At 32.7% G+C, this 12,703-nt stretch overlaps 1 protein-coding gene across 1 annotated transcript; it reads left to right on the forward strand.

Annotated features, from left to right (window-relative positions):
- Positions 1 to 6,855: 6,855 nt before the first annotated feature.
- LOC133336893 (putative nuclease HARBI1) lies at positions 6,856 to 12,376 on the forward strand. Its single transcript, XM_061545166.1, has 4 exons — positions 6,856 to 7,029; positions 7,087 to 7,231; positions 7,285 to 7,490; positions 12,326 to 12,376. Exons 1-4 carry the CDS (start codon positions 6,856 to 6,858, stop codon positions 12,374 to 12,376), a joined length of 576 nt encoding a protein of 191 aa, XP_061401150.1.
- The last annotated feature ends 327 nt before the right edge of the window (positions 12,377 to 12,703 follow it).

The following is a 12,703-nucleotide window of genomic DNA, read 5'->3' on the forward strand; positions in this document are numbered from 1 at the left end:
ACTCCCGAGCGGGAGTAAGTAAAGAGTACGAGTTTTTTAGGGAGTATACTCTCCACTCTTTTATTTTGTTTGGGAGTGCACGCGAGTACTCCTTGTTGAAGAAAAAGAGTGTGAGTGAAAACGTTCGAAATAGAGTAAGAGTTCACTCTAAGAGTGAAATCGAGTGGACAAATAAATTTGGTTGTTTGGTTATTTGTGTGTGTGTGTGTAGTACCAAAATTTTTTTTTGATGTTGATCTTTTGTGTGGTGTGGGGAGATAGATCATTACAAAAAACATAAAAGGACATTGATTATTTTGTTTATTGAAAATGTTTACACATGTGATGTACGAATAAAAATCTTATATGAAATGACTTACATAAAGAGAACGCAGAAAACGAGCTTGTTGATGCATGCTTTCCCAGCAGTACTGCAAACCAAACATCACAAAACAAACAAACAATGCACACAAACAACATCAAGTAAAACAACGGTATCACAAAAAAAATTATAATAAAAGAGTACTCGGCAAGAGCGTAATCTGCTCGATTTCGAGCGTATTTCACTCCCACTCGAAAACGAGCAAAGCACCTCCGCTCTTATTTGAGTGGCAAAGAAAAATAGAGTAAACTCTATTTACCTTTTCTACTCGCAGGAGTACTCCCGCTCGAATTCGAGCGAGTTTCACTCTTAACTCGAATTCGAGCGAGCATTTCGGAGCTCTGATCTCATCCAATTTGTTATTGAATCTAGACGGACGAATGCTCTGACAGTTCAAATGGGCATACGTAAGCTTACCACCACCACAATGAATGTTCTGCCTAAAGAATTGAGCATCGCTAATTACAGGCCCTAGATTCACATCTGGGCACATAAAAATTAAATAAGAGACTGGGGAGCATATTTATTAAAGTTCGATTAAACATCGAATGCATATCAAAATAATAATAATAAAAGAATAACAAATTAAACAATAAAGAATATACCAATTCAAAAAAATAATTGTTTTAAGAAAAATAATATTAAAATTAAGAAAAATGAGATCAACAATAATCAATATACATCACATGGCCATGTAACAGGAAACTGCACCGCCCCACATTCATTATCCAATACATTCCGCATCTGCGAATCTCGGGATCGATTGGCAAAATTAATAAGTTCCTGCTGCTCGAACCTAGTTTTCGTTCCATCAGGAAGAAGAACTTCAACCAAGGGCTGATCACCGTTAAGCAGCTTAAATTTTCTAATATGCTTCCTTTTAAGCAAATCTCTACACGCATAGATAAGTTTGGAGGTCGACTTAATTAAGTGATCATTTATAAACACTCGAGACTCCACAATGCAATTCTCAATTACTTCCTTCAGGAGAATACGACCCTTTTTAGAGTAATTACGCATCAGTGAATCTCTATCATGTACAGAGTTAAATTTCACCAACACCGCTCTACGGTCAGATATGTAACAACAATGCTGCAAATCTCTAGGCACCAGTTGCATCCCACAAACCTTAGCAATATTTACAGTTAGCGCTCTAAGGTCTTTTATATTGTCCGGCAATCCTCTAATAATGACATTCGATCGATTCAGTCTGCGCTGGAGCATTGCATTATATAATTCCAATTCATGGACTCTATCTATTAACTTCTTTTCCACACTAATAGAAGTGTTTTTCATTTCACTGACAGTTAACTTCAGATCACAAACGGACTGCTTCAGCTCAGTGATATTGCTCTTCACCTCAGAAAATTCAGCACTGTACAATTCAAAAAGAGCATCTGTTTGGGATTAAAACTCCTGCATACACTGTGCCATGTAAGCATCCAACTTTAGCTTCATGGTAGCGGTCAAAGTGTGCCGCTCGATGCACTTTATTATGCAAAAACAGTAAAAATGACTAAAAATGACGCAACGTGCATACGATTTTTATGCGCATCAGATTTCAGTAATCTCCAATGAAAATACGCAAAAGTACATCTATTTTAAAAGAATTGGTTAAGAATCGCGGATGTGCCACCACAATCAATTGTGAATAAAATAGGCATATTATTCGCGTATCTATGTATTTTTCACCTATTTTCACACAGATTATATACGCGAAGTAGCCAAAATAAGTTTTTGCCGTTTTTCCTACATTCAAGGTATCTATATCCGCCGTTTTATTGGACGGAATTGGACATGGCTGGGCTCATTAGATTCGGCTTCCACGGCATTTGAGTGGACCTTCTTAAATTTAAACTCAAAAAATAGGTTTTTTATAAAAATTTACGGAACAAATTTTGGTCTTTGGAATCCAATTGCAAAGAAGTTACTGTGAGCACATTCATGAGATGTACACTAAACGAAGCAAAATCACGAGTTCAACAATTCTATAACCAGTTTAATCCATTATCTGGTTGCGCGTCCTGAATATAAGAAAAATTAAAAAAAACACCGAAAATCCGGCTTCAAAATGTCAACATCTTTTTTGGGTGGATGCAGTGATTATATCGAAAAGTCATACATTATAACCATATTGCCCATAGGGTATTCTGCAACTTATTCACAGATCACATGTGCGTGCGTTGTGTAGTTTAGCAACAAATAAGGAAGGAACACAAAAAAACTAGTTGGCTTCAACACATTTTCACCCATTTTTTTACATTACCACCATCACAGCTTTCACTTAACTTATTATTTATTACCAATATTCTCAGATTTTGACAAGAACACTTCATTTTATAGAAATGAATTTAAATTATATGCAATTTGTCCATATTTCGCGAGTTATAAGCTTGCAAACCTCAGTTTCAAGGAATTTAAAAGATTTTTGTAATTTCCCATATGCATATTTCTAATAAATATTAACCCTTTGAATGCCGAATTTTTTCCGTGATCATAGAACGATTTTCTGTGCGCAGATTGAATCCAAATATCATAAATTGGATATGAGCAAAATTTGACCTTGCTACATCCTTGCGTTCCGAAGATTCAGGACATTCATTCCGAGAAATAATGGTACAATATCAAGAAAAGCAAACGGAATATCGGCAAAAAAATCACTCTTTAGGTTGATTTTTACAAGAATGACAAATAATTTTGAGGGTACAATTCGTAAAATTCGAATACGAAGCGATTTAAATAATTTGTACTGTATACACAATAGGTACCGTACTCATTTTTGTCATTTTCTTTATATTGAAAGAGCATAACTTGACCAAACATTTGAATTTTTTAGATTTTACTTTTGATATGTGTAAATGTAAATTGACTAGATGTGTATTAAATATAAGCTCTTAAACATTTTGTTGCCTGTGGGCAACATTGGGCCACAAAGGGTTAAATTTTCGACGCCAAGAGCCCTCATACATCAAACCATTAATAAAACTACTCCGTCGTTCACATCCCAGACATATTAACGCGATCGAGTACAGAATTGGTATATTCTCCAAACTTTTCTTACGTCTTTCATAGGCAGGACTATAATGAGATTGATCATTATAGTTCTGATGTATCTTCGTAAATTTAGTTAACTTTCGACGTCTTTTGCTATGAATTATGAATGGTACTTTTCTATTTTCTTATTTAATTTCCTGTTACAAACATAATATGGAAACGAGATAGACCCATAGTTCCTTTAGAGAATATGCATAGAATCAATACAAAAATGTGTATAAGTCATTCATTTTTTAACCGATTTTTTGATTTTTCTCATTTTCGAAAGCTTATTAAATTTTCTTCCCCTTTATCGTACAGCCCGAAGAAAAATAAATTTTGTCTTTTTATGCGTATTTTCACATTTCAACCACTGTAACTCAGACAATCCTCAACCGATTTACCAAATATATATCTTGTTTGAAAGGAAAAATTAAACTCTATATTAAACTCTATCTATGAGACCACGTTTTTCTCTACATTTACCGTTATAAAACTAATTTTGGAAGTGACCCAGAAAAACCAAGGGTATTTTCGTGTTCGAGGGACTCCAATTAAACAGAATTGGTATATTAGAAACCCGGAATATTTTTTTTTGTTTTGTAGCACAGTGTTATTAATTTCTTACAGTCTGTTTTTCTATTTCGAACGAAAGACAATCACTCACTTACGAATCCAAAAGCGTTCATGTATTTCGAAAGCTATCGTTCGTTTGCCGTTACGCATACCATGCGAAAAACTACTTAATTAAATGTAAAGTTTTACAACAATCAGTGTTACCGTGGGGGAAAAAGGAAAATATAACTTAACAAAAACAGGAAGGAAAAGTCGCACAAAGCTTAAAAAGTTGCAAATAGAATGAGAGTCAAATGGGAAATGAGAACAAACTACACAAATAAAATCAAATGAAAATTGTCAAATGAAAATTCTTACAAATTTTTTTACAATTTTATTTTCCAAAAACATGAATAAAAAATCCAAGCGATACCTATAAAACATGTTCCAATAAAATTGTTTTGTTTAGAGATTGTGTTGTGTGAAAGTACGCGAAATTTTGATACATATTTCGAGAATTGCAATTTATTCGAACTCTATAAAGCAAATGAGTGAATTTGACATTCTCGTTCGTTTGATGACAGCGCTTTCGTAAATTTGTAAAAAAGTATACGTATACGTTTTCTTTCGAGTTGTTTATCGTTCGACTCATATGTGTCATAAAAAGTTTTATATAAAACTAAATTGATTATCCATTGCATTAAAAGTGAAAGAAATCTTTGTTTCGAAATACATAAACAGACTGTTAAAATGTAATATACAATTAATTTTGTTTGCAGTTTTACAGCCCAAGCAAACAGCTTGTTTAAAAAGTACTTTGTGCCCACCATTCATGATATTTATATTTTATAATGTACAGGTCGCGTTTAATTGTCGTTTCGGGCCAATTTTCCCATCTACTGCAAATTGGTTTGAATGTCTATATAAGAATTTTATGGGTCGATTATGGACAGCAACCAAACTCCAGTTGCAATTTCAACTGGCAACGCCACTGAAATAAAACTTAACATTACAGCCTTATACCATAGACAGACGACAGCCTTAATTTGCATTAAAAATTTCTTAATTTGTATTAATATTTATCCCTGACACGAGAGTTTCTGCATTTACGAAACAGTTTTTTTTTTTTTTTTGCTTCAAAACAATCGTTTGTCTGTGTGTAGTATGAACATTTTTTACGTTTGTTTCAATATCTTTCGGGATTACATCTTTAGGGAATAAATACATGACATAAAGGAGGATCTTAGCAAAACAGCTCCCAATTTAAAAAATGGTTGAAATTTGCCTTCATTTCTTATTTTTATTTTCATAAATATAAATAAATTTGACAAGAAACAATTAATTTTCGACAGCATTACCATATTGAAATTGCCTAATTTTTATTTATTTTTATTTATTATCAGCCTGTTTATGTATTTCGAATGAAAGGTTTCTTTCGCTTTCAATGCGAATGAAAATTAATTTTGGTTCATATAAAAACTTTTTAGAGACAAAAGAAGTCGAACGATAATCAACTCGAAAGAAAACGTAAACGTATATTTTTTCTTTACAAATTGGGTTTATGTATGACGAAAAAGCTGTCATCATGCGAACGAGAATGTCAAATTCACTCACTTGCTTTATAGCTTTCGAATGAATTGCAAAATCGCGAACTATGCACCAAAATTTGAATCACTTTCACACAACACAATCTCTATACAAAATAAACATTTTTGGAACATAAAACAAGGTATCGCTTGGATTTTTCATTCATGTTTTTAGAAAATAAAATTGTACAAAATTCTTAAAAATACTGAAAATTTCCATTTGACATTTTTTTATATTCAAATGTGTGATTGTATTTGTGTAGTTTGTTCTCATTTCTCATTTGACTCTCATTTATTGAACAATGTTGTAAAACTTTACGTTTAATTTAGTAGTTTTTCAAATGGTATGTGTAACGGCAAACGAACTATAGCTTTCGAAATACATGAACGCTTTTTTAAACGAAAGTGAGTGAGTTACTTTCTTTCGCATTGATTTTCGTTCGAAATAGAAAAACAGGCTGTATGTATAAATTCAGTTTGATTTTGTGCATTAACAACACATAAAAATGAGGAAATGAGGATGCAAATTAAGGCTGTCGTCTGTCTAGGCTATTATACCATAGACAGACGACAACCTTAATTTGCATTAAAAAGTTCTTACAGCCTGTTTTTCTATTTCGAACGAAAAGCTATGCGAAAGAAAGTAACTCACTCACTTTCGTTTAAAAAAGCGTTCATGTATTTCGAAAATATATTTTCGTTTGTACTTACGTATGACTATCACAATGTTATGTTGTCATACGGGTTAAAAAGTTGCCATATAAATATTTTTGTAAAAATGTATTGTTTTTAATAAAATATTACTAAAATGAATGCAAGAAAATACAACGACGCGCATAGTTGTGACATAAACACAATAAAAATAAACAAATAAAATAATAAATGAAATATGGATATTTCATTAGCTGTTTATTTCATCGATGAGGAGCAGGAGAACAGCTCTAAAGTAAGCCGTAGGCTCCTGCGAGACCTAACTAATGTGCAAGATATGCCAACGAAGCAGTATGTATTTCATGTTGCAATATACAAGGAATTAATTTCATTGTTATAAACAGATTTGTTTCAAATTTTCGTGTAACGAAGAACGTCTTCGAAATATTGGTAAAAAAATTTCAAGCTAGCACTGGACCAAGCTTTAGAAGTACCCACGTCAGAGAAGATATTAAACTAGCGACATTTTTAAGATTTCTAGCTACTGGAAGTTACCAACAATCAGTGGGTAATGAAATGGTTTCTTTTCTTTGTAAGAGTGCAGTTTGTCACGTCATTGATGAGTGCCTGAATTTCTTCGAGGAGTATATTTGCTGTGAGTGGATCACAATGTGTCACCCAGATGATGAGAGTAAGGTTAAGCGGGGCTTTTACGACATTGCTGGATTTCCAGGGATAATTGGATGCGTTGATGGTACACATATCCGTATTAAATCCCCAGGAAATGATGTAAAACATCTATATTACAATAGGAAAGGATTTTACAGCATTAACGCTATGGTGGTATGTACCCGGGTAATTAAATAAACATATATCCTTTAAAATTATGATATATTTAAGGTATGCGATCATACAACCAAAATAATGTTCGTTGACGCTAGACATCCTGGAGCTAACCACGACTCATTTATATGGGAACAAAGTCCCATTAACGAAATGTTAGAAAGAGACTTTGAAAATGGAAAACGAAATACGTGGGTCCTAGGTAAACCTAAATTAAAATATAAATTCGTCCTAACTACCATATTGAATCCTTAGGGGATGGTGGATATAAGCTGAAACCATACTTAATGACACCGTATAGAAGTCCTCAAGATCTGCCTGAAAGAACATTTAACAAAAAGCACATAAGCTCAAGAAATGTAGTAGAACGTTGCTTTGGAGTGTTAAAGAATAGATTCCGCTGTATTTTAGGATCGAGAGGGCTTCATTATGATCCCCAAAAGGCAACGAAAATAATTAATGCATGTTGTGCTCTTCATAACATATGCCTATTTTATAATTGTCCTCAACCAGAAGTCATTGATGTTGTAGAAAGCACACAAGATCTACATCGCGAAGTGGAAATAAATGACGATATACGAGCTACATCAATTAGAAGACATATAGCAATTAGTTTATAAAACGAAAATAATGATCTTAGGGGTCATCTAAAATGAAATGAATCATGGTAAATTATTATTTTATTTCAATAAATAAATTAATTTAAAACAAATAACTTGTTTTAAATATAGCAAAAATTATATGATTAAAAAGAAGAAAATATCAATTTTTATTTAAGCGCAGTTGCTAAATTTTCTAAAATTGTTTCAATCCTTGTAGCCGCTTGTGCATGTTTCTCTGCTGCATCAGCCAATCTGTTCATCGCCACGGTTTGTTCCTTTGCATAGTTAGAATGGTCTTCAGCCGTGTCAGCCAATCTTTTCATATATGCAGCCTGTTGTCGTGTTGTAATTTCAATTTTTTCCGATATTTCTAGTTGTCGCTTAATTAGGCTAATTTGATCCGGGGACGAACTTTTCTTCTTTTTTCGTGCTGAATCGTTTTCTTCGGCAATGTGTTCCGAACATTTTTGTTTCCGTGGGTTTATAGCAGCCTCGGGTGTCTCATTTTCACAACTATCCTTTTGAATCGGGGAAAATTTGGCTACATCCTTAAGGGATCTTGGTGGAGTGCTTATTAATTTCTCAAACATGGAATTTATTGATGTATTTGACAGTTCTTCTGGTAACTCATCGTTCGATATATTCTTCTCCACTTGTTTTGTTTTTTTGCATCCAAACAAGTTCCCTGGTGGTGCAGCAGCAGATGATAGGTGAAACGTTCTGTCGATTATTTCCTCAATTTCTGTTAGGTGATAAAAACGATGAAGGCCACCACCAGTAGCATTTAAGCTTTTCTTATTATCAGCAATTTTCTTCTTTGTTCGCGATTTTAAATCCGCCCACGTCTGCAAAAAATTATATCAATTGAACTTAAGTTTTTTATGTAGTAGTCACAATAAGCATGTATACAGTGACAGTCATTTGGGCAGCGAGTGGAGATCAAGGTCAAACAATTGTCTTGTGGATCGCCAATGTTACTCTCTGATAATTTTATTATGAATGTGAGGAGTCAGGGGTATTGCCCATTTTCACGGTTATTACCTTTTTCCATTCGGCAATTGAGCGGGACGGGGGTCCTAGACAATTTAACATTTCAGCAATTTTTGACCATTCTGCATCTGTACATTTCCGGCTGGATCCAAAAGCAGGGATATTTCTTCCTATATCTGGATTTTCTTCCATATATTTTACCAATGTTTTCATTTGTTCCATTGTTGACTTTTTCGAACTGTAAACATTTACAATAAGCGTATATAACATTTTAAGGGGATAACGAAGATTTATTTACCTTTTTCCCTCCATTTCAATTATATCCATTAATTTTTATTTTCTTCACGACAACAAAATATCAAGTGACTAATTTTGTCAGATACGTTCGCATTTTGACATACGATTCGAAATACATAAACCAAATTTCATTTGAAAATTATACGTTTACGTTTTCTTTCGAGTTGTTTATCGTTCGACTTCTTTTGCCTGTAAAAACTTTTTATATGAACCAAAATTGATTTCCAATGAGAACCCAAAATAAGAAATTAGAACCTACTCGATTGAAAAACGTATCCAAAATACCGAAAAATGGGGTAACTATATGATACCCTTTACCTTTTTGGGTATATTCAACAGATGAATCCTAACAGATGATGCATTTTTGAAGGACCAATAAAATGAAATTTGATCCAAAAACATGTTTCTGCAACCTATACTAAATTTTTCACCTACACTAAATCATATCAATCGGACACCCCTTGATTATTTTGATAAATATTTGATAAACTTGAGGAGTTTGGTGCACCATTTACTTAAAATCGGACGAAAATATATATAAAAGCTATATCGAAATCTAAACCGATTTCATCGAAACTTGTCACTGGTTAAGATATACTAATATCAGTATCGGCCACATTTTGAGATCTTGGTGCATCATTTACTTAAAATCGGACGAAAATATATATGGGGGCTATCTGCACCGATTTTCAGGAAACTTAACACACATCATTCTACACCTAATTCAGTACGTTATGCCAAATTTCGTACAAATCGAAAGATATATAGGGAATTTGGCACAACATTTACATAAAATCGGACGAAAATATATATGAGGGCTATATCTGAATCTAAAATGATTTTCACGAAACTTAACACACATCATTCTAAACCGATTTTTCCCAATTTCAATAGAGCTCGTCCTTGGGCCAAATAAGTGACCTATGCCAAATTTCATCCAATTCGGATCATAAATGTGACCTGTACTTTGTTTACAATTGGACATGGACAGACGGGCGGACATGCATAAATCGAATTAGAAAGTGATTCTATGCATATACTAACCAGTAAGAAAAGTAGTAAAGTCGGACGGGACCGACTATATGATACCCTTCACCACTATGGGTATATTAAACAGGACTATAACATAAAATTGGATGAAAAAAAAATGTGATATTTATCTAAATGTGAATCTACCTAGATCTATCCATAAAGTATGTCAATCGACTTCAAACAAATATAAATATGTCATCCGTTGGGCTATGTTTGCACTTCTAGAAAACGCAACTACGTAATTCTATGCTCAATTTTGTAAGTTGTGCAAAATTTGATGTCAATCTGACTAACATGAGGAGTTTGATGCCCAATTTACTTGAAATCGGGCGAAAATATATATGGAAGCTCTATCCAAATATTGAGCGATTTCAAACAAACTTGTCACAGGTTAGGTTATACTAATTTCAGATCGTTTTGTTCCTATTGGTTCCTTAGTACGTCAATTACTTAAAATCAATCTATAATAAAAGGGAGCTATATCTAAATCTTGACCTATTTTCACGAAACTTGGCAGACATCATTCTAGACTCAATTCAGTACGTTATGCCAAAATTCGTGCAAATCGAAAGATATTTAGAGACTTTGGTGGACCATTTACATCAAATCGGACGAAACTATATATGGGAGCTATATCTAAATCTGGACCGATTTTCTCCAAACTTGGCATACATCACTCTAGGTTTAATTCAGCACGTTATACCAAATTTCGTGTAACGCCACTGAAATAAAACTTAACATTACAGCCTTATACCATAGACAGACGACAGCCTTAATTTGCATTAAAAATGTCTTAATTTGTATTAATATTTACCCCTGACAGACGAGAGTTTCTGCATTTACGAAACAGTTTTTTTTTTTTGCTTCAAAACAATCGTTTGTCTGTGTGTAAGATGAACATTTTTTACATTTGTTTCAATATCTTTCGGGATTACATCTTTAGGGAATAAGTACATGACATAAAGGAGGATCTTAGCAAAACAGCTCCCAATTTAAAAAATTGTTGAAATTTGCCTTCATTTCTTATTTTTATTTTCATAAATATAAATATAAATAAATTTGACAAGAAACAATTAATTTTCGACAGCATTGCCATATTGAAATTGCCTAATTCAGTATAAATTCAGTTTGATTTTGTGCATTAACAACACATAAAAATGAGGAAATGAGGATGCAAATTAAGGCTGTCGTCTGTCTAGGCTATTATACCATAGACAGACGACAACCTAAATTTGCATTAAAAAGTTTTTAATTTGAATTAATATTTACCCTGACAGACGAGAGTTTCTGCATTTATGAAACAGCTTTTTCTTTCAAAACTATTGTTTGTCTGTGTGTAGGATGAAAATTTCACAATTGTTTCCAATATTTTTTTGGGATTACATCTTTATGAAATAGATACATGACAGAATGGAAGGATAACAGTTAAAATGGTAGTAAAACAGCTCCCGATTTGAAAAAAAATGTTGAAATTTGCCTTTATTTCTAATATTTTTTTCATGAACGTAAACAAATTTGACAACAAATCAATTTATTTTCTACGGCATTGCCATATTAGAATTGTTTAATTCAGTATAAATTCAGTTTGATTTTGTGCATTTACGACACATAAAAATGAGGATAATGTACAAGTTAATTTGAATTAAGACTGTTAATGCAAATTAAGGCTGTCGTCTGTCTAGGCTATTACCTAAAATTCAACTAGCCCGTTCGACCAGCTCGTTTTCAAAAGTAGAACACATGTATTTGTATGAATGTTACCCAAATACGTCGAGCGTACAAAATTTCAAGTTGAAAATTTTCAACTTTGACAGAACGTATTTTTTGTTTTTTTTTTTCTTTTGTTGGAAATAAAAACAAAAACATTGAGAAAAAATGAAATTTCGAATGTGAACATAAAATATTTGGATTAATTTAATAAATGTTAAACTTTATTCTGCGGTTTGTATTATTCGCTTGAAGATGTGTATTCGACGTATTTGGGTAATACGGCCGTACACAACATTTTGAAAAGTGGGGAAGTTGAATTTTTCTGTACGCCCCGTCGGATTATAGGTAACGTTGTTATGAATATCAACTTTTCTCAGTTGCTGTATTGAATAGAATATTTCAGAAAAACTAATTTTAAGTGATGATAAGCTCACTGGAACTATTTGTTGATGATGAAAATGATATGCAAGGCGTATCATCTATTGGAAGGCATTAAGAGATTAATCTGAAGTTGGCAACAGTTGTCATCCATAATTCAAATTTGGCAACTGGCAACGCCACTAAACTATGATTACCATCCGTAATCGAACCATTAATTATCAATTATTTTTATGTATTATATATATTCCACAATAAAATAAATAATTGTTTCTTTTCATTTTTAGGTGTTGGTGTCCATGAATAAATTCTCTGGCCTAGATGAAGACGAGGAATAACAAATGTTTATATAATGACGACATTACTTATATTTTATATTATATATTTTTTTTGTGTGTAATTACCTCAATATAAAATACGTTGGTTCTATTTACTAAATTTAAAATACACACTGTTTATAAATGTTTATGTTATGACATTAACAAAATAATGCGTTATTTAATTTATCTGTTATTACAACATTACCTAAATTCCAACGAGGTGCTCAAAAATATACAACTTCTTAGCGAACTAAACAAAATCGAGGAACAACGATGAAAAATTATAGTAATTGCCCAATTATATTATATTCGTATTGAAAAAGTCATATTTACTTTATGTTTTCA

This window comes from Musca vetustissima, unplaced genomic scaffold, assembly GCF_032173495.1.
Source record: "Musca vetustissima isolate MV318-11 ecotype Yass unplaced genomic scaffold, APGP_CSIRO_Mvet_v1 utg62469, whole genome shotgun sequence".
NCBI classification, from domain to species: Eukaryota; Metazoa; Arthropoda; class Insecta; order Diptera; family Muscidae; genus Musca; species Musca vetustissima.

Bases quoted from the DNA above. Each gene is read 5' to 3' on its own strand.
- LOC133336893 (XM_061545166.1), top strand. From the start codon at position 6,856: ATGTGTCACCCAGATGATGAGAGTAAGGTTAAGCGGGGCTTTTACGAC. The intron at 7,030-7,086 runs GTATGTACCCGG...GATATATTTAAG, and splicing joins ACAGCATTAACGCTATGGTG to GTATGCGATCATACAACCAA. The intron at 7,232-7,284 runs GTAAACCTAAAT...TTGAATCCTTAG, and splicing joins ACGAAATACGTGGGTCCTAG to GGGATGGTGGATATAAGCTG.